The 22,214-nt window shown below is 43.7% G+C and overlaps 1 protein-coding gene across 2 annotated transcripts in view; it reads left to right on the top strand.

Moving 5' to 3' along the window:
• Nucleotides 1-22,214, top strand: part of ROR2 (receptor tyrosine kinase like orphan receptor 2) — a 176,951-nt gene that overhangs the window by 109,459 nt on the left and 45,278 nt on the right. For both annotated transcript variants that reach the window (XM_021380706.1, XM_021380705.1), the window contains exon 2: nt 10,264-10,341. In XM_021380706.1, the coding sequence (XP_021236381.1) occupies nt 10,264-10,341 (78 nt within the window). The remainder of the gene's footprint in view (nt 1-10,263; nt 10,342-22,214) is intronic.

Below are 22,214 nucleotides of genomic sequence, written 5' to 3'. Positions count from 1 at the left end.
AACCTGCCTCCTCCAGCCAAAGTAATCAGATTGGCAGCTGAATCAAAGAGTACAGTGGGCCCTTTGTTCGTGAGCTCCAGAGGTAAATAACTGACAGAAGGTCAACGAAGTTTTATGAAGAAAAGAACAGAATATTAGAGGGTATTAGGCCGCAGAGAGAGATTCTGGAAGTTATATGTTATTGAAAGAAAGTTAGAACATGAGTCAAAGGTTACAGTTGTGGGAATCAAAGGCTACGTATTGCCATTTAAATCTGAAATAGTTTCAATAATTTCAGCTACAGGAACAGGATTATTGATGAGCAGAAGGAATGGCTGTATGAAAAATCTGCAGTTGCCCTAGGTGTAACTATGTGCAATTGTTTGTGTAGAATGATTTATTTGTAAGCTTTGGGATTTAGCATAAAATGGTAGAGGGGTGCATATTTTCCTCATAGAACCATTAGACTGGAAAAGATTGTAAAAGGTCTCCTTTCACCCCAAGGAAAAGAAGAATTAACTTTATCTGTGCAGTATCACCTACAATAGGTACTTCCGTAATCTCTCACCCTGGAAAATGTCATTTATGGAGATCTGTGCATTTGGAGAATGCTAGTCCATATCTAATCTCCTTCAGACTAAGCAGTCGTTTTTTCTTTTTGTCGGCCTTGTTTTCCAGACCATTCTTGTGACACTAATTTTAGTATCTCAATTTGATCCACATCCATCTTGAAGATTGATACACAAAACTGGAGAAAACACTCCAGGCCTTTACTAGTGTTGCATAGACTGGAAGGATTAATACTGTTTATATGTCCCAGTATGATATTTGACTTATTTGTAATAACTTGGGATTGTTGATTTACGTTCAATTCTAATCCATTTAAGCTGGTTCAGTGTTGGTTTCTATGCTGCTTGTCACTCATCTCTCTGTTTTATTGAAAATGCTTTAAAATAACCTCTTCGTTCCGTTATTTTTTTAAAAAACTGATGTTGAGCTCATGCCTCTGTAGCTCTCTGGCAATCATTTTTACCCTCTCAAATAAGTAATTGGAAATATTTATGCAATTTCCAGTCCTTTAAGATTTCATCAGTGTTCTACAAGAACTGAAAGAAAATGGTTAACATTGCATGACATTGTATCAGTCAGCTCTCAACTTCTCTAAATTAATCAGGCCCACTCTTTTTGAAAATACCTGACTTTGTTATTCTCTTCCTGTTTGAGGCTGAGGCCCTGGCTTGTCTCTGGTATTAATTGTAATAACTGCCTGCTTGGATCTGGGTTTTTGATGAAGATTAATGCATTGTTTTGATGTCTGTTCATTTTGAATTCTGTTTATTGCAATTACCTATCAAGTACTGAATGATGTTTAAACTCATAACCATTTCAGAAGGAAAAATGCAGCTCTTTTATGATGAATAGTATGCAGCCTGAATTGGTTTTGTGATCCGTCTGGTAATTTAGTATTTTACATGCGTTAGAGCATTCTTGTCTCAGTAATACAGGATCTTTTCTTATGTACTTTATTGGTCATCAGTGCCTGAAGTGAAGCAGTAGAGCTACCTACCCTTCAATCCTTGTCACTAAGCAAGTCTTTCTAATATTTGTCAGGAGAAGGGAATTAACAAAAGGAGGGATAATTATTTACATTCAGCTGGAATGTGTTTTATGTATTGCTTGTCTGCTTGCTAAAATTTGCTACATTAAGTCAAAGAAACAGAATATCAACTCGTGTTTTGTACGCCATAAGTACAGAATGCTGACTTTAGATATGGTTTCTGTTTTGGTTTTGAAATTTTCTCTTCATTGAAATAACTTCCTCTGTTGCCCAGAAAAGTTGAGAGGTTATGTCGGTAGATGAACAGTGTAAAAAAAGTACAATTTACAGCATCTGTGTTTTATTTGACAGTGTTGTCCCTGAAAAGAGAAGTATCCCTGAGGATGTGATAGGTGGTGTCAGTGGTTTACGGGCTGGTTATTTCCAGTTCTGTGACTAATGGGGCAAGGGGACCCACAGACCCATGCCCTGGGAAAGGGGAAAGGGGACAAGGGGAAAGAGTAGGGAGACGGGCCTAAAAACAAGATGGCAGCAACGATCTGAGGAGAAACAAACTAATTTACTAAATACGATATCGGAATGCAAGATAACACAATGTAATACAGTATAATTAAAATTGAAGCTAATAAATGAAATCAAATGAGAGAGAGAGTGTCCAAAACCCAAAGACCTTACTCTAATGCTGAAAGCGATATGTCTAGGGAGCAGACACACTGTTGGGCTGAGCAGAAGGAGAAGAGAGGGAGAGAATGTCTTGTGATATGCAAACAGTTTTATCTTTCTGCCTGAGCAGAAAAACAGAAACAGAACAACACAGTCTTCTGAGGTATGTAGTTCTTCTCTCCTGAGAACCAGTTACCCAGAACTGTCCACAATCCACGGAACTGGAGCATTAAATCCCAGTGCACTACATGGTGTTATGATGTGGAATACCGATAAAAATCACAAAACCATGACATTCCACCCCTTATCCCACATCACTGCATCATGCTTAATATATATATATACATACAAACAATAATTAATACACACACGCACATACACATGCATACATATACATACATATATCTGGAATTACTGACTGTACTCACCCAACATCAAATTCCCTTGTGGTACACATTGAACATCCCCATTTCTCTGGATCACCCACCAAGTAGACCCAAGTCCCTGAGCAAAAACAGTTCTGCGGAGAGGTTTGCCCTTTGTAGAAGCTGGAAAGACCCAAACCACTTTTCCCAACATGCTATTTACATAGACCTTATCTCCCTGTACATTATGTACGGAGCTGGATTGGGCAGGACCATCTTGATGGATAGACTGACCAACCAGGTAGTTCATCTTCTTGGCTTGTTTAACTGCAGCACATGTTTCACAGTCATGAATAACTTGTGAAATAGCATCCATAGATAAGTCCACCCTTCAGTCCCTACCCCACTTATATGTTGTATCTCTTCCTTGATGGCCTGAGGTCTCATGGGCCCACTGAGCTACAAATAGTTCACCCTTGTGTTGTCAGCCCAAGTCTATTTGAGCCACCTTAATTTTGGGAGCTCAATCTACTTGATGGTTAATTTGTTGTTCTTCAGTAGCCCTGCTCTTGTGCACATGAGCATCTACATGACACACCTTTACAACCACATTCTTTATTCAGGCAGCAATGTCTTTCCACAGTTCAGCAGCCCAAATAGGTTTACTCCTTCATTGCCAGTTGTTTTGTTCCCACTGCTGTAAGCACCAGCATAAGGCATTTGCCACCATCCATGAGTCAGTATAAAGATAAAGCATTGGCCACCTCTCCTGTTCAGCAGCATCTAAGGCCAGTTGGACAACCTTTACCTCTGCAAATTGTCTTGATTCTCCTTTTCCTTTGGTGGCCTCTGCAGCTTCTTGTGTGGGGCTCCACACAGTAGCTTTCCATCTGCGATGCTTCCCGACAATATGACATGGTCCATCTGTGAACAGGGCCTATTTCTTTTCATTTTCTGGTAATTCAGTGGATGGTGGGGCCTCATCAGCATGTGATACCTCTTCCGCTGGTGATGTTCCCAACTTTTTACCTTCAGGCCAGTCCATGATCACTTCTAAGATTCCTGAACGACGGACGTTCCCCATCCGAGCTTGTTGCGTTATCAACGCAATCCACTAACTCCGAGTGGCATCAGTAGCATGATGGGTGGGGGGAGCCTTTCCCTTAAACATCCAGTTGAGCACTGGCAGTCAGGGTTCTAGGAGGAGCTGCATTTCAGTACCAATTACTTCGGAAGCAGCTCAAAGCCCCTCGTACGTGGCTAAGATCTCCTTCTCAGTTGGAGTGTAGCACTCTTTGGACCCCCTGTACGCTCAACTCCAGAATCCCAGGGGTCGGCCTCGGGTCTCTCCTGAGGCTCTGTACTGGCCTCAGGGCCATGGCATGGGCGATCTCATGTTTAATTTGCTCAAAAGCCTGCTGCTGCTCAGGGCCCCATTTAAAATAATACTTCTTCCACGTCACCTGATAAAGGGGGCTTACAATGAGGTTATCATTTGGAGCATGCATTCTCCAAAAGCCCACTACGCCCCGAAAAGATTGTGTCGCTTTCTTATTAGTGGCTGGAGACATAGCAGTGATTTTGTTGGCCGCATCCATTGGGATGTGATGATCTTCATCTTGCCACTTTATACCTAGGAACTGAATTTCCTGTGCAGGACCTTTCACTTTGTTCTGCTTAATAACAAAACCAGCTTGCAGAAGGATCTGGATTATTCTCTCTCATTTCTTGAAAACTTCCCCTGCTGTATTGCCCCACACAGTAATGTCATCAATGTACTGTAAGTGCTCAGGAGCACTGCCCTGTTCCAGTGCAGTTTGGATCAACTCATGGCAAATGGTTGGGCTGTGTTTCCACCCCTGGGGCAAATTATTTCAGGTATACTGAATGCCCCTCCAGGTGGAAGCAAACTGTGGCCTACATCCTGTGGCCAAAGGAAAGAAGGAAAAGGCATTAGCAATGTCGGTAATGGCATACCATTTGGCTGCTTTGGACTCCAGTTCATACTGGCGTTCTAACATGTCCGGCACAGCAGCACTCAGTGGGGGTGTGACTTCATTCAGGCCATGGTAGTCTACCATCAGCCTCCACTCTCCACTGGCTTTACGCACTGGCCATGTGGGACTGTTAAAAGGTGAGTGAGTTTTTCATGTCACTCCCTGACTCTCTAGTTGACGAATCAACTTATGAATGGGGAGCAAGGAATCCCTGTTGGTGCAGTACTGCCGTCTGTGCACCATTTTTGTAGCAGTCAGTATCTGTTGCTCTTTTACTTGTAGCAACCCCACAAAAGACGGATCTTCTGACAGGCCAGGCAAAACAGACAGCTGCTTAATGTTATCTATGTCTACAGCAGCTATTCCAAAAGCCCATCCCTTTGAGATCCTTGAAATCCCCCTTCTGAGGGAGTCAATACCAAGTATACATGGAGCCCCTGGGCCAGTCGCAATACGGTGTTTTTGCCAGTCTTTACCAGTGAGGCTTATTTTGACCTCTAACATAGTCAACTTCTGGGAACACCCAGTCACCCCAGAAATATAAATTGATTTTGTGCCTTCATGACTCAAGGGCATTGGAGTGCACTGCGCACCAGTGTCCACCAGTACCTTATATTTCTGATGTGCCAGGCCATCAGATACACACAGTCCAATACACTCTATTGTCCCTTTCCCCCCCCCAGCTCTGGGCAGGGCCCCTGTATTTGTTACCTCTGTAATTCTTTTTCTTTGAGCCATGATCAAGGTCCTTATGGCTTTTGCCGTGTCCTGCGGCAACTGGAGCGATCATGTTTTTGGAGGAGTTCACCTTGGTGGTTGATCTGTCTTGTAATTCTTTTACCCGTGCTTGTAGTGCAGGTGTGGGTTTTTTATGCCACGTCTTCATGTCTTCTCCATGCTCACGTAGGTAAATCCAGAAGGCGATATGTGACATGATCTTACTGTTGTCACTTGCTTGAGCAGGAGGATGTCTTCTCTTAATATCTGAGATAGTGGAGGATGCAGGTCAGGAGGAAACCAATTTCATCAGCCCCTTTAGTAGGCTGTTTTGATAATTCTGATCTGTATCCAGGTGTCTCTTTAGGTTCAATGGCTTCATCATGATGAAGCACAGTGGACCATTCCTCCATCAAATCTTCTTGATTTCTCTCTATCTGGTCTTTCCGTTACTTTTGGAATGGCTGAAACATAAGCTTGTAGAGGGGGTAAATGTAGCTTAAAGTCATGAGGTCCAGTAATCAGTTCATTTAAAAAGGGTCTTCTTTGCCCTCTGCCATACATTGCTGCCAGTGTACCAGTTCTGGTACAGTTCTTGTGAATTTCTGCCACATACTTGGTGTACACCTGACTCTCAGGATCATGCTCTTGGTTTGGATTGTCAGGAATGAATGTGGCATCACGTAATATTTCCACCATGGTGCATTCTCTCAAATAGTGGATGCCTTTTTCCACAGTCCTTTTCTTTGTCTCAGGCATCAGATCGTCTTTGAAGGGGTATTTTTCCTTTACAGCTAGTAACCCACTTCCAGAGGGTGAAGGCCTCATCCTGACATCTACTAATACCTCTGTCAGTGGCTGAGTCCTTAGCAATGCTTCCCAGTTGGCGAGCTTCTCTACTATCTAGTAACACACTGTTGGCCCCATTGTCCCAATATCAAAGTAACCAGGTGACATTTGGGTGCCATGAAAAATCTTTTCTCGAACCTTGAATTTCAGTCACTTTTGGAGGTTGGGTAGTAATGGTGACAATGTATTCCTCACCACCTTCTTCTCTTTTAGCCCTCCTTGGCATTGCCAGCCGTGATCTTGTTGAGGGCTCCTCCCATGGAAATAGGGGCCACTCCCTTGGATCTTTTTCCTCTACTTTCTCCTCTTCTCTTGTAGTATCTTGTTCCTCTACTTTCTCCTCCTCTTTCTTCCATTCTAAATGGGATGACATTCGTTTCAATTTCCATCCTCTTACAGGGGCAGCTGACATCGATTCTGGTGCCTCCTGTGATTGATCAGGTTGCTCAGTTTTGATGCTGTTTCTCTCCAGCTCGGCTCCGTGTCTGTCTCGTTCAGTTTGGAGGATGTCTCGTTCAGTTTGGAGGATGTCTTGTTGAGGTTGAAGTTTGACTCCTTCGGTTTGGAGACTGTCTAGTTTGGATTAGAGGGTGTCCCGCTCGGTTTGGAGGGTGATTAGTTTGGATTGGAGGGAGTCTTGCTCAGTTCGGAGGGTGTATCGCTCGTATTGGAAGGTGTCTTGTTCATTTTGGAGATTCTCTCTCTAGGATTTGAGATTCTCCCTCTCGGATTGGAGACATTCCTTCTCAGCTCGGAGACTGTCTTACTCAATCTAGAGATTCTGTTTCTCAGCAAGAAGACTCTCTTTCTGGACCTGGAGATTCTCCCTCTCAGCTCGGACTTTCCTGGAAACTCTCCCTTTTGGCTCACAGACTCTCTTGCTCAATTTCAGAGACTCTCTCCCTCTCAGGGGTAGTATTGAATAAGGCCCAATAAGCATAAGCCAGGCCCCAGCTAATTTGTGCCTCCTCAGATCTGCCTGAGCTGCAACATCCCTGTCTCAAATATCTGCTTAGGTTCTCAGGATCTTGCAAGTGTTCAGGAGTAAAGTTCCATGACATCAGTGATGCTCATCTCTCTGAAGTCTCTCCCAAGTCCCTCCACACTCTCTGCTACTCAGTATTCTCTAGCTTTGGGGAAGGCTTCCTCAAAATATTATAAATGCAAATACTGAGTGAAGTGATGAAGTGTACATTCAGGGAGACTGACAACATGATCATCAGATGGGCATTCAAAAAACACATGAAGGATTCATGAGAGAGACTGGGAGACTGTTTAAAAAGAACAAGTTATGTAAAATTGGCAGTTCCCTGTAGGAACGGTTTTACAAGAGAAAGCAAAATCATTTTTTTCTCTTTACAGAGGTAAGCTAGCAGCACCTAGAAAGTTTACAAATATCTCAGAATGTTGGCAGTCCGCCTGGACTTCAAGGCCTTGTTTACAGAACAGCACCTGCAGTACAGATAAGCTTTTAATGAAGCTCTCAGAGAGTAGAGAGAGTTTTGCTCTAGAAGTACATCTTTTCCCAGCCAAAGTGGACTATGCATTCTCCACCAAAAATGTCAACAGTTTACAGGCTGGTTAGGCCCAGTTCCATGACTAGTTGGGTGGGGGGACCCATGGACCCATGCCCTGGGAAAGGGGAAAGGATAGAGAGATGGGCCTAAAAACAAGATAGCAGCAACAATCTCAGCAGAAACGAACTAATTTACTAAACATGATATTGAAATGCAAAATAACACAATATAATACAATATAATTGGAATTGAAGCTAATAAATGGAATCAAATGGGAGAGAGAGTGTCAAAAAACCAAAGACCAAACAACACAGTCTTCTGGGGTATGTAGTTCTTCTCTTCTGAGAACTAGTTACCCAGAACTGTCCACAATCCACAGAACTGGAGCATTAAATCTTTAACTGCCAGTGCACTACATGATGTTATGATGTGGAATACTGATAACAAAAATCATAAAACCATGAAAGGTGGTCAGTATGGAACACACGTTGCCCCATGCAGAGAATCTCCATTCAGTTTGAGTTCTGGTTATGCTGCAGCCTTGTCATCTTTTTTAAGATGAGAGGACCTCAATAACATGCAACATTCTATTTATAAAAGAATACTATGAACTTATACAGCAGCATAATGATGTTTTCAGTTTTATTCTTTATTCCTTCCCCAGAAATAGCCACTAACTGAATTTGCTCTTCTTACTGCTTTTTAGCACTGAGCTCAATTTTGATGGAACTAGCAATTCTGAGACCAAGATATTGTGCCTCAGCTGTCACGGTTAGCTCTGAACAAACCTTGTACTGAGAAAGAGCTTTACCTATGTTCATTACTTTTCATTTCTCATTGTTTTTCATACCCATGTCTGTCATTCTTTTATATTCCCTGTCTGCTTCCCTTTCTTTTCTGGCATTCAATATTATTATGATTGCCGTGTACACTTTAGGCATTTCTTTTCTATCTTTGTGGATATTCACCCATCTTGGCAGCAGCAGGACATGGAAAAATGCCAGGAAAAAATAAGGAAAGTAGAAGGAAGAAAAGTAAAATGAGAGACCCAGATTGGAATATTAAATAAATGAAATGGGAAAAAGGAGATAAGTTAGTAATTGTAAAAATACAAACCTGATGTATATGTCTGTGGAAAATTGGTGATAGTATGTGATAAGAAATATGCCTGCTGTAAAGTGAGGAGAGTTAAGGAAAAATGACTGCAAGGATTATTATCTGTTGAGGAAAGTACAGTGGATTCACTCCTAGAAGGAAAATTGTAATAAGTTAGGAATTTAAATTCAGGAAACATTGAGACTATTCAACAGTTATGCATAGTCTTTTTCCTTGGAGAGGTTCTTGACTATAGGATTCTTTTATTCTGTTTAATTCAAGGTGAAGACCTTTTATTTAATTGTAGTATCTTGTTCATTGTCTGAACTAGAAGAATTTCTAGTGTAAAAAAATTATTTTTTCATACTTATAATAACTATGGCATCTTACCTTATGATTTAGTAAATTCAAGCTTAAGCTTGAGAATTCAGAATAAATACGGTCTACGTGGAACTTTGCAAATTGCATAAAATATAAATGTTTCTTTCATAAAAGCAACAATTTAAGTGACAGATCTGTTTTTTATTTATGATTTATTGAGCAGATAAAGGATTTTCAATTTTAACATTGCTTAGTCATGGAGACTTTGTTTGTAGGTGTTGTCTATGGTTTGTAATTATTCTCTCTTAAAGCACGTCTGCAGATAAAAGTCTTTGCCAGACATAAACTTGCCAAGCATGAGAATTAATCACTCAAAACTATTACTGAAACATTTTCAAACTGCCAAATGCTTTTTTCTCTTTCTATCTTTGTTTTTTAAAACTTTTCGTAACAAAGAGATATGAGTCTGGGAAGGAGGGAAAAGAGAGAAAGGAATTTCTGTTCTAATGTCTGAGTTAATGTTTTTCCTGTTATGCATCTTACTAATTGACTGAAGAAATGGAAACAAGTATTTTAAAGTTGAATACAAAGCATTAAAGGAAAAGTGGCTCTTGAATCTTGGGCATCTGTGAGTCTGGAAGACTGAGAATAAAGTAATAAAGTGTGCCTAAGAATTGACTTCTACAAATAATTTTTCATCCTATGAATACTGGTGGGTTATGACCACCCGAAGTAGCCAAGTGGAGGCATTTTTCTTACTCTTCTTTTTACTCCACAGCGTGGTCTTCCCCCTAACTGGTCAATGTTGACGTTCTGTTCTAAACTCCTTGTGATACTTAAGGGAGGCCAAGCAGAAACAAAGGAGGCAAACTTCCTTCAGTATTCCTTGGTAAAAACAAGAGGTGATATATCTCTGCTGAAGTTTGACATAAGCACTCGTGTCATACCTCCATCAATTCAGAACACAAACGCAAAGGAACATGGAATTATTGTCTGCCGTCTTCAAGAACTCCCAGCAGACCAACTTTGTTTCTGTCTGCTTAGATATATAATGGAATCACAGAATCGTAGAATGTCTTGGGTTGGAGGGACCATAAAGGCCACCCAGTTTCAACTCCCTGTTGTGAGCAGAACTGCCACCCACCAGATCAGGCTGATCAGGGCCTGGATTCAATTCATAAAAACTTTTTTTTTTTGCCTAGGTGAAATGGAAATTCCAGATTCGAATGACCCCTTAGGCCATGTGGATGGACTTGAGAGACCAATTCCTACTCCCAAAGGTAAAATTAAGTTCAATTTTCCTCCCAAATATAATCATTCTTTATTAAGCACCAGCAAAATCGTGTCATTATATGTTCATTTGTCTGTATATAAATATCTGTACGAAAGGCAGTCTTGTGTGACTCCATTGTTCTAAGCAAGGATAGGAAAATCAGTAGAAATTAATTTTAAGTGTGTTTTTAAGACTTGCACTGAGAGATTATATAAATCATCAAACACGTATTGCTGTCATTACCTTCCTACGATACTGTCCATCAGGATGGAGCCACCACTATCCATCATATTTAAAAGGTCATGGCAGTCTGGTGAAGTTCCCACCAACTGGAAGAAGGGAAACATAACCCCCATTTTCAAGAAGGGAAAAAAAGAAGATCCAGGGAACTATAGGCCAGTCAGTCTCACTTCTGTGCCTGGCAAGATCATGGAGCAGATCCTCCAGGAGGCTCTACTAAGGTACATGGAAAATAAAGATGAGGTGATTGATGGTAACCAACTTGGCTTCATCAAAGGCAAGTCATGCCTGACAAACCTGTTGGCCTTTTATGATGGAGTTACAGTGTCGGTGCATAAAGGAAGAGCCACTGACATCATCTGCCTGGACTTGTGCAAAACACTTCACACTGTCCCACATGGCATCCTGGTCACCAAATTGGAGAAAAATGGATTTAATGGATGGACCAGTCACTGGATAAGGAATTGGCTGGATGGTCGCAGTCAGAGGGTTCCGGTCAACGGCTCCATGTCCAAGTGAAGACTGGTGACAAGTGGCATTCCTCAGTGGGACTGGTGTTATTTAACATCTTTGTAGGTGACATGGATAGTAGGATCAAGTGCACCCTCAGCATGTTTGCAGATGACATCAAGCTGAGTGGTGCAGTTGACACGCTAGAGGTAAGGGATGCCATACAGAGGGACCTGGACGGGCTTGAGAGGTGGGTCCATGCCAACCTCATGAAGCTCAACAAGCCCTCATGCAAGGTCCTGCACCTGGGTGGGGGCAGTCTCAAACACATACAGGCTGGGCAGAGAATGGCTTGAGAGAAGGCCGGAGGAGAAGGATTTGGGGGTGTTGATTGATAGAAGATTCAACATGAGCCAGTAATGTGCACTTACAGCCCAGAAGGCCAACTGTATCCTGGGTTGCATCAAGAGAGGCATGACCAGCAGGTTGAGGGAGGTGATCCTGCCCCTCTACTCTGTGCTGGTGAGACCCCACCTGGAGTACTGCATCCAGTTCTGGAGCCCCCCAGAACAAGAAGGACATAGAATTGCTGGAGCAGGTCCAGAGGAAGGCCACAAAGATGAACAGAGGGCTAGAGCATCTCTCTCATTTTTTAATGAGCTGGGGCTCTTCAGCCTGGAGAAGAGAAGGCTGCAAGGTGATCTGATAGCTGCCTAGAGAGAAGCTATAGGAAAGAAGGGGACAGACACTTTAGGAGGGTGTGTGGCAATAGAACAAGGTGAAATGGCTTCAAGCTCAGGGAGGGTAGGTTTAGGTTAGATATTAGGAATAAGTCTTATCCAGTGAGGGTGGTGAGGCACTGGAACAGTTTACAAAGTGTTGTGGTTGATGCCCCATCCCTGGAGACTTTCAAGGCAAGGCTGGATAAGGCCTTGGGCAACTTGGTCTAGGTGTGGTGTCCCTGTTCATTGCTGGGGAGCTGGACTAGATGGCCCTCAGAGGTCCCTTCCAACTCTAAGGATTCTATGATTCTATGATTCTATTGTATCATTAATGAAGATGTTAAAGAGGACTGAGTCTAGTACTTACTCTCTGAGTACTTCACTAGTGACTAGTCTCCAACCAGACTTCATGCCACTCATCACCACCCTCTGGACTCAGGCATTCAAATGGTTCTTGATCTACCTCAGTCTCTACCCATCCAGCCCCTACATCAACAGCTTGTCTATGATGATCTTATTAGAGACAATGTCAAAGGCCTTACTGAATTCCATGAAGACTATGTCCACTGCTCTCATCTACCAGGGTAGTCTTCTCATCATAGAAGTTTATCAAGTTGGCCAAGCATTACTTCCCCTTAGTGAATCTATGCTGCTTTCCCATAGAATCTCAGAATCATAGAATTGCTCAGGTTGGAAAAGACCTCAAAGATCAGCAAGTCCAACCAACAGCCTGACCATACTACCCTAGCTCTAACAACCCACTACTAAATCATGTCCCTGAGCACCACATCCAGATGGTTTTTAAACACATTCAGGGATGGTGACTCAACCACCTCCCTGGGGAGCCTGTTCCAGTGCTTAACAACCCCTTCTGTAAAGAAGTTTTTCCTAATATCCAACCTAAACCTCCCCTGGTGCAACTTGAGTCCATTTCCCCTTGTCCTGTCACCTGTCACCAGTGAGAAGAGATCAGCCCTGCTCTCACTGCAATCACCTTTCAGGTATCTGAAAAGAGCAATAAGGTCTCCGCTCAGCCTCCTCTTCCCCATAGTAAACAGCCCCAGTTCCTTCAGTCACTGCTTGTAGGGCATATTCTCCAAGCCCTTCATAAGCCTTGTTGCCCTTCTTTGGTCCTGCTCCAGCACCTCAATTTCCTTTCTGTAGGAAAAGGTGCATTGAGGTGCCCAAAACTGAGCACAGAACTCAAGGTGGGGCCTCACTAGCACCGAGTACAAGGGCAGGATTACTTCCCTAGTCCTGCTCACCTCATCATTCCTGATCCAAGCCAGGATGCCATTGGCCTTCTTGGCCACCTGGACACACTGCTGGCTCATATTCAGCCGACTGTCCATCAGTACACCAAGGTCCCTTTCTGTCAGGCAGCTTTCAAGCCACTTCTCCCCTAGCCTGTAGGGTTGCCTGGGGTTGTTGTGACCAAATTGCAGGACCCGACACTTGGCCCTGTTGAAACTCATACAGTTTACCTTGGCCCATCAATCAAGTCTATGCAGGTCCCTCTGTACTGCCTTTCTACCCTCTGGCAGATCAACACTCCCTTCCCAGCTTGGTGTTGTCTGAAAACTTACTGAGGGTGCACCTAATCCCTTCATCAAGATCATTGATAAAGATGTTGAATAGGAGCGGTCCCAGTACCAAGCCCTGGGGGACGCCGCTTGTGACTGGCTGCCAACTGGACCACTACACTTTGGGCCTGGCCGTCCAGCCAGTGTTGCACCCAGCAGAGCATGTGCTCATCCAAATGATGGGCAGTCAGCTTCTCCATGAGGATACTGTGGGGGACAGTGTCAAAGGCTTTACTAAAGTCCAGATAGACAACATCAATAGCCTTACCTTCATCCACTAAGCGGGTCACCTTGTCATAGAACGAAATCAGGTTTGTCAAGCAGGATCTACCATTCATGAACCCATGCTGACTGGGCCTGATCCCCTGGTTGTCCTTGAATTGATTTGTGACGGGTCCCAAGATTATCCATTCCATGACCTTCCCTGGCACCAAGGTGAGACTGATAGGTCTGTAGCTACCAGGATCATCTTTCCGGCCCTTTTTGAAGATGGGTGTCATATTTGCGAGTCTCCAGTCCACTGGGACATCTCCGGTTAGCCAGGACTGTTGAAGGATGATGGAGAGTGGCCTGGCAACCACATCCACCAACTCCCTCAGCACTCTAGGGTGCAATCCATGTGGCCCCATGGACTTGTGAGCGTCCAGCTTTCGGAGGAGGTCCAAAACCATCTTATCATGGATTATGCAGGGCCTATTCTGTTCCCCATTCCTATCTACCAGTGCAAGGAGCTGTATGCCCCCAGAGCAACTAGTCCTACATTAAAGACTGAGGCAAAGAAGGCATTAAGTACCTTAGCCTTATCCTGATCCTTGGTCACTGTGTTGCCATCTGCATCCACCAAGGGTTGGAGATTCTCCCTACCCCTCCTCTTACTGTTGATGTATTTATGGAAATATTTATTGTCTTTCACCTAGTGGCCATGTTCAGTTCTAGCTGGGCTTTAGCCTTTCTAATTTTCTCCCTGCATAGCTTCAGTACGTATTTGTAATCCTCGTAAGTTGCTTGCACCCTCTTCCAAAGACCATAAACTTTCCTTTTGTTCCTGAGTTCCAGCTGAAGGTCTCTGTTCAGCCAGACTGGTCTCCTTCCCCATCAGCTCATCTTCCATGACTTGAAGATGGTCAACTCCTGCACCTTTGAAATTACTTACTTGAAGTATTCCCAGCCTTCCTGGGCTCCCATGCCCTCCAGAACTACCTCTGAAGGGACTCTCTCAAGCATGGTCTGAAAGAGGCCAAAGTCTGCCCTCCAGAAGTCCAAGGTGGCAGTTCTACTGACTGTCCTCTGTGGCTCAACAAGGATCAAGAAATCTATCATTTCGTGAGCGCTTTGCCCCAGACAGCCTCCAACCTTTACATCCCCCACAAGACCTTCCCTGTTAACAAACAGCAGGTCCAGGATTTTGCTTCCCCTTGTTGGCTCCTTTACCAGCTGTGTCAGGAAGTTATCTCCCACATGCTCTAGGAACCTCCGGGACTGTTCTGTTTCTGCTATACTATAATTCCAGCAGATGTCTGGGAAGTTGAAGTCCCCCATGAGAACAAGGTGTAGAGACCTCGAGATCTCACCCAGCTGTCTGTTAAGTATCTTAGCCACCTCTTCATCCTGGTTGGGTGGCCTGTAGCAGACCCTCATGATTATGTTAGTCTTATTGGCCTTCGCTTTTATTCTGACCAATAAGTTCTCAACCCTATCATCACTATCATTAATTTCCATACATTTGCATTCTTTCTTAACATACAGGGCCACACCACCACCTTTCCTGCCTATCTCTCTTGAAATGTTGGTAGCCATTGATCATAGCACACCAGCTGTGTGAGTCATGCCACCACATTTCTGTGATAGCTACCACGTCATAGTTTTTTGACAGCACAATGGCCTCCAGCTCCTCCTGTTTGTTACCCATGCTGTGTGCATTAGTATAAATGATGATTTTCATGTATTTCTTGCGACTGGAGAATGTTTTCCAGGATTAGCTACTCCATCACCTTTCTAGAAATTGAAGTGAGTCTGACTTACCCATAGTTCCCTGGGTCTTTCTTCATCCCTTCTTGAAGGTAGGAATGACATTTGCTTTCCTCCAGTGTTTAGAAACTGGTCTCACAACGACATCTGCCAGCATCCCATCAGGACTCATGGACTTAAGTATTTCCAGTTTGCTTAAGTATTCCCTAATTTGAATCTGATCCTCTTCCACCAAGGATACCTCTTCCTTGCTCTAGCCTTCCAAGTTAGTCTCTGGGAGCTGGGATTCTTGAAGTCAGGTCTTGCTGGTAAAGGCTGAGTCAAAGAAGATGTTCAGTACCTTGGCCTTTTCCCTGTCCTGTGTAACTTCTGCCATCTTGTTTAGCAATCCTTCTTTTGTCACCAACATACTTACAGAAGCCCTTCTTGCTGTTCTTTTTCTAAATATAGGTCAACCATTTTACTTAGAAAAATGACAGATATTCTTGTTAGCATGAAGAGCTCAAACTGCTTTCTCCCTTACCATCAGTAGTTTCAGCAAGGTGAGAATGTCTTGAAATCTGCAAAGCTTTGACTTCCCGGCCAGATGTTCTTCTCAGAATTTATTCAGAATGCTTAAATTTTGGAAAGACCTTGGAATACAGTCACTGCTGTCATAGATAGCCCGTGTGAAATTATTTTTTGTATTGTACCTAATCTGAAATTTTAATTTCTTATCTTGACTGTGCTTATTGGAAGATTTTTCAAAAGCTTCTATTAATCTTCCATTAATTTATATTCTTAGTTGGATAGAAAAATCTCATATTTATTTTTGCATTTCTCTAATCATGTTCCTGCTGATATCCCACATTTCACTGATGTTGAACACTCTCTCGCTCGCATTTATGAGGAAGACTCAGTACACTCAATACCAGTGTTTTTCTGCATGATGAAGCTCCCAGATATATTTAGAGGATTAAACTTAGTCTTCCATTATTTGAATAAATTTCCATAACAATTCTTCCTGTTAGCAACATTGTATACAATTTTTTTAATCTACTTCACACTCAAGTACCCATTACTTTTAATGGGAAAAAGACCATGTTGATCTGCAGTTGCAACTGCCAAATTTGTTTAGCTAGTAATTTAGTTCCATTCTACTGTTCCATTATGTCTGAATTTATAAGGGTGTAGACATAAAAGAAAAAGATTCTTTCATGTGACAGTACTTGGTTAAATTTTTACCCCAGAAGGAATTACATTTATTTCCTTATTTTTTTTTTCCTAACCCCATAGGCAATACCTGTCTGAAGAAGTAATTAATCACATCTCAAATGTTTCTACGTCATAAGGATTTTGTATTTCCTCCAGGAAAAAAGAGAGAGAGAGGGATAGAGAGAGAACCTTGTTCATATATGACTCATTGGTATAGAATCAGTTGCTAGTTTCCAGCATGCCTCGTCTGGAAATGGCCTTATTTTATTCCTCTTTTATTTTTGTGGCTACAAAATTCTCCAAAGAAGCAAAAATTGAACATTTTTTTTCTTCAGTTCAAATGTTAACCCGTGCTTCTATATTGTAGTAACTCAGCAGTTTCTATTTCAAAAAATCATTGGAGATTTATTTCAGAGTTTTTGTGTACCGTGTGAAAATTAGAAAGAATCCTTCAGTTCTTCTACCACACTGACCTTCTTTTCCACATTGAAGAATGTTTTGTTATTCTAATTTGATCTTATATTCATGTTTTTAAATTTTCTGATGGTAGAGTTGACACAAAATCTCTCTGAAAATAATAGTAAATAATAATAGTAAATAAGATTCAATAGTGCCATATGTTAGATCTGCTTTGGAAGAACTAAGTGTATAAGCCAGTTTTTCCTCCAAATCCTTGAGAAATCCTGAAAAATGGTTCTATCTCCAAAGAAGTAACCAGGTTAAGCAATATATCATTAATAATATATTATTTTTAAAATTTTTAAGTCTGTTTCTACAAGTGTAACTGGTCTTCTGAAAGTTGATAGGATAGGACCATGACTCAGCCATGGCTTTGAGGAGAATTAACACTCTTGTTTCCTTTAAGTGAATGTCTGAACTGCTGCCAAATGAGCACTGCCTCTGAGCAGAACAGTGTGCTTTTGCTCACTGTTAGATACATTAGAATGAAATGAAAAGACATGAAAACAATTTGAAAACAAATGTCCACCCAGTTCAATGTATTCTTGTGAAGACAGTCCCTTCCTCATATATTGATTTCACTTAATTGACTCTTATTGGCTTTCTGTGCTGTACTAAAAATTCTTTTCCCCACCCTCCTCTGAGACGGAACCATGTCATTTGAGTGCTTCTCTCTGGAGACACCTATGCTTGCTTCTTGCAGTTGTTACACTGTTCTTTGCCCACCTTTCTGTATTCATGCATCTCTTTCTGATGGTGATCCTGAGGAAGGAGAGAGTTGCCTCTCCTGCAGCAGCAGAGAGTAGACCAGGACAAGTCCAAAAGAGAGCTTTCCTTTTTGAAGGCACAGAGGAGAAAATGAAGTTCATTAGTTTGTGATTAACAGATGATATGTCCATTGTGTTACAGTTGGAAAACAGCTTTTTGTTTGATGATGAGAGTTGTTGGTGTGTGTTGACATAGAACATGAAGGAAGGGCTCACTGTGTGTGATCTATTAAGTGTTACCGAACTCTGGCGACCCTTTTCGTATTACCCTTGCACGCAGAGAACCAAAACCCGGTCCTGACCAGCTGCTGCACAAAGCACATCAGTATGATGAGCAGCAAAATGGCGTTTATTGGTAAAAGCTACAGAACTATATAGTATTTCTTATCTTTTACTAGACTGTTCCAGAAGCTCACGCGGGCTCCTGGCCAATCATATTGAATCTCCCGCTTCTAACCACTTACTTCCAAAAGGCCATATATGGGGTAGTTATACACCTTGTTATGAAAACAAAGTACAGCCTCTCCTGTAGGCCAACCAATAGCAAGCGAATGGGGAAGGGTCTTCCGCGTTACAGCCTGAGTGCTCCGTTATTCGCCTAATACACAACAATTAAGGCAAGTCTGGGGAGGTTATTGCAGAATAAAACACTAGCTCTCCATGCACAGATGACCTGTAGGTAAAACTTTACATCATAAATAATGTCTAGTGGTGGGAGTACCGGAGCAATTCACTTTAATGGTTAAATAAATGTATGAGTAAGGGCAACTTTGCAGCAGTGGAGATACTGAGTGAGGTGAGCTGCTCCAGGAGACAAGATGCCTCAAATCTCTGGTCTTTATCCTGGTCTCTGCACAATTCTGTCTGCAAATTTGTTTTGGGGCATTTACCTGTATGATAAATCCCAGCTATGATTGGACTATCTTGGTTGCTTTGATTTTGACATGGAGCAACATATCAGGAATTTCTCATCTATATCATGAAAGCAGCAATTTTTCATTTACAACTGATAACCCTCTAGGCAGTCTGTACCCCATCTGCACTGCGTTATACCCTGAAGATCTGCTCCTAAATGGCCAGTAGCCAAGGGCTGGAGACAGCTGCCTCTTCACAGTTTCCTCCGAGGGTTCAGAAAGCAAGAAAACAACACTGTTCCACCAAGTAGGATAGGACAGCTGGGGTAAGTAAGTACTAGGCTTCAGCCCAGTATGAGAAAATACTACTCAAAAATAGGTTTTCCTCTGCAAATAAGAGAGCGTAATCCCACTCATTTTAAGTGGGGGACAATGTTGAAATTGTGGAAATATTTCAGTGGCAATTCCAGTTCATTACTGTATTGGCTGTAATTTGTTCTAAAGTACTTCCGAAGTACCTAGCTGCGTGTCTAAAATGTATGTGATACAAATCACTTTATTTTACATGTTTATGGCTGTATTTTTGGATATTGAGATCATATAGAGTAAGGAAAATGGGGTGCAAATAATGAGATTAAACTGGGCTGAAAAGGTATAAATTCATCTGGAAACATATGGCAATGTATAGCTCAGTGTAGTCTCCTTAACTACTCATTTATTTTGGGAGAGATGCCAACATCTCATACGTTTCCTAATCTGGCTCCAACATATTGTTGTAAATTGCTCATCTTTGTACTGTCATAGAATCATAGAATCATAGAATGGCTTGGGTTGAAAAGGACCTCAAAGATCATCGAGTCTCAACCCCCCTGCCAAGCGCAGGATCGCCAACCACTAGACCAGGCTGCCCAGAGCCATGTCCAGTCTGGCCTTGAATGCCTCCAGGGACGGGGCATCCACAACCTCCCTGGGCAACCTGTTCCAGTGCGTTACCACCCTCTGTGTGAAAAACTTCCTCCTAATATCTAACCTAAATCTCCCCTGTCTCAGTTTGAAAGCATTCCCCCTTGTCCTATCGCTATCCACCCTCACAAACAATCGATCCCCCTCCTGTTTATACTCTCCCTTCAAGTATTGGAAGGCCACAATGAGGTCTCCACGGAGCCTTCTCTTCTCCAAACTAAACAAGCCCAGTTCCCTCAACCTTTCCTCATAGGAGAGGTGCTCCAGCCCTCTGATCATCTTAGTGGCCCTCCTCTGCACTCGTTCCAAGAGCTCCACGTCCTTCTTGTGCTGGGGGCACCAGGCCTGGATGCAGTACTCCAGATGGGGCCTCACAAGAGTGGAGTGGAGGGGGACAACCACCTCCCTCTCCCTGCTGGTCACTCCTCTTTTAATGCCTGTCAGCGCACACTGCTGGCTCATGTCCAGCTTCTCGTCCACCAGGACCCCCAAGTCCCTCTCCGCAGGGCTGCTCTCGAGGAGTTCTTCCCCCAGTTTGTATAAATACCTGGGATTTCCCCAGCCCAAGTGCAGCACCCTGCACTTGGCCTTGTTGAACCTCATTAGGTTCTCATGGGCCCACTTCTCCAGCCTGTCCAGGTCCCTCTGGATGGCTTCCCTTCCTTCCAATGTATCGACTGCACCGCTCAGCTTGGTGTCATCTGCAAACTTGCTGGGTGTGCACTCGATGCCATCGTCTATGTCATTGATAAAGATGTTGAAGAGCACCGGTCCCAGGACTGAGCCTTGGGGGACACCACTCATGACCGGCCTCCACCCTGTCACAGAACCATTTATCACAACCCTTTGGCTGCAGCCAGCCAACCAGTTCTTAATCCATCAAACAGTCCATCCTTCAAATCCATACCTCTTCAATTTGGAGAGAAGGATGTGATGAGGGACCCTGTCAAAGGCTTTGGAGAAGTCCAAGTAGATGACATCCATCGCCCTCCTCCCATCCACCGATGCCGTAACTTCATCATAGAAGGCCACCAGATTGGTCAGGCAAGATCTGCCCTTGGTGAAGCCATGCTGGCTCCTCCTTGTCACGTATGTGCCTTAACATGTCTTCTAGGAGGATCTGCTCCATGATCTTCCCAGACACAGAGGTGAGGCTCACCGGCCTGTAGTTCTCCGGGTCATCCTTTCTCCCTTTCTTAAAAATGAGAGTAATGTTTCCCTTTCTCCAGTCACCGGGGACTTCACCGGACAGCCATGATTTTTCAAATATGATGGAGAGCGGCTCGGCAACCACATCAGCCATCTCTCTCAGAACCCTAGGGTGGATGTCATCTGGCCCCATGGACTTCCACACATTCAGTTTCAAGAGGAGGTCTCGAACTTGTTCCACTGTTACAGTGGGGCAAAATCCGCTCCTCTCACCCACACCTCGAGGTTCAGGGTCCTGGCAGACACGGGGAGCCTGACCACTAGTGAAGACCGAGGCAAAGCACTTACTGAGCACCTCAGCTTTTTCTACGTCTGAGGAAGCCAATTCTCCATCCTCATTTACCAGAGGGGGAACACTCTCCTTGACTTGTCTTCTCTTGCCTATGTACCTGTAGAACCCCTTCTTGTTATCTTTCACATCCCTTGCGAAGTTCAGCTCTACCTGCGCCTTGGCTTTCCTGATCCTATCTCTACACATGCGGACAACAGCCCTATATTCCTCCCAGGCTACACAACCCTGCTTCCTCTTCCTGTACATTTCCCTCTTTTCCCTCAGTTTAAGCCGCGGGTCCTTGCTCAGCCATGCCGGTCGCCCGCCTCCTCTGCTCGATTTCTTTTGCTGGGGAATGGAGAGCTCTTGCGCTCTCAGGAGGGTGTCCTTAAAGAGCTGCCAGCTCTGTTCTGTTCCTATGCCCTTAAGGACAGTTTCCCAGGGGATCCCACCCAGCAGTTCCTTGAGCAGCTGGAATTTTGCTCTCCTGAAGTTCAGGGTCCTGACTCTGCTTTCTGCCAGGCCTACCTTCCTCAAGATCACAAACTCCACCAGGGCATGATCACTACAGCCCAGGCTGCCTCCAATCTTAATCCCTGTAATGCTCTCCTCCACGTTGGCGAGCACCAGGTCCAGTAAGGCTTCACCTTGGGTCGGTCCGTCTAATACCTGGACAAGGAAGTTATCCTCAACAGACTCCAGGAATCTGCTGGACTGTCTGCCGCCGGCCTTGCCACTATCCCAGCAGATATGCGGGTGGTTGAAATCCCCCATCAGGACAAGAGCCCGCGAACGCGACACCTCCTGCAGCTGGAGCAAGAAGGCCTCGTCCACAGGCTCCTCCTGATCAGGTGGCCTGTAACAGACCCCAACCACTAGATCTCCTTTACTGGACCGATCGCTGATTTTAACCCATAAGCTCTCAACCTGGTCATGGCTGTTACTCAGACACAGCTCTTCACAGCTCTTCACAATCTATCCACTTCCTAACGTAGAGGGCAACTCCCCCTCCCTTCCTGCCCTGTCTGTCCCTTCTGAAGAGTCTGTAGCCCTCAATCAGAGTATTCCAATCGTGGGATTCGTCCCACCATGTTTCCGTGATAGCAACCAGATCATAATTTTCCAAGCACATCACGGTTTCCAGTTCCTCCTGCTTATTTCCCATGCTGCGTGCATTAGTGTAAAGGCACTTCAGCTGGG

This window comes from Numida meleagris, chromosome Z (assembly GCF_002078875.1).
Source record: "Numida meleagris isolate 19003 breed g44 Domestic line chromosome Z, NumMel1.0, whole genome shotgun sequence".
In the NCBI taxonomy this organism is placed as follows: Eukaryota; Metazoa; Chordata; class Aves; order Galliformes; family Numididae; genus Numida; species Numida meleagris.
The sequence above is the reverse complement of the archived record's forward strand: the minus strand, read 5'-3'. Positions and strand labels throughout refer to the sequence as shown.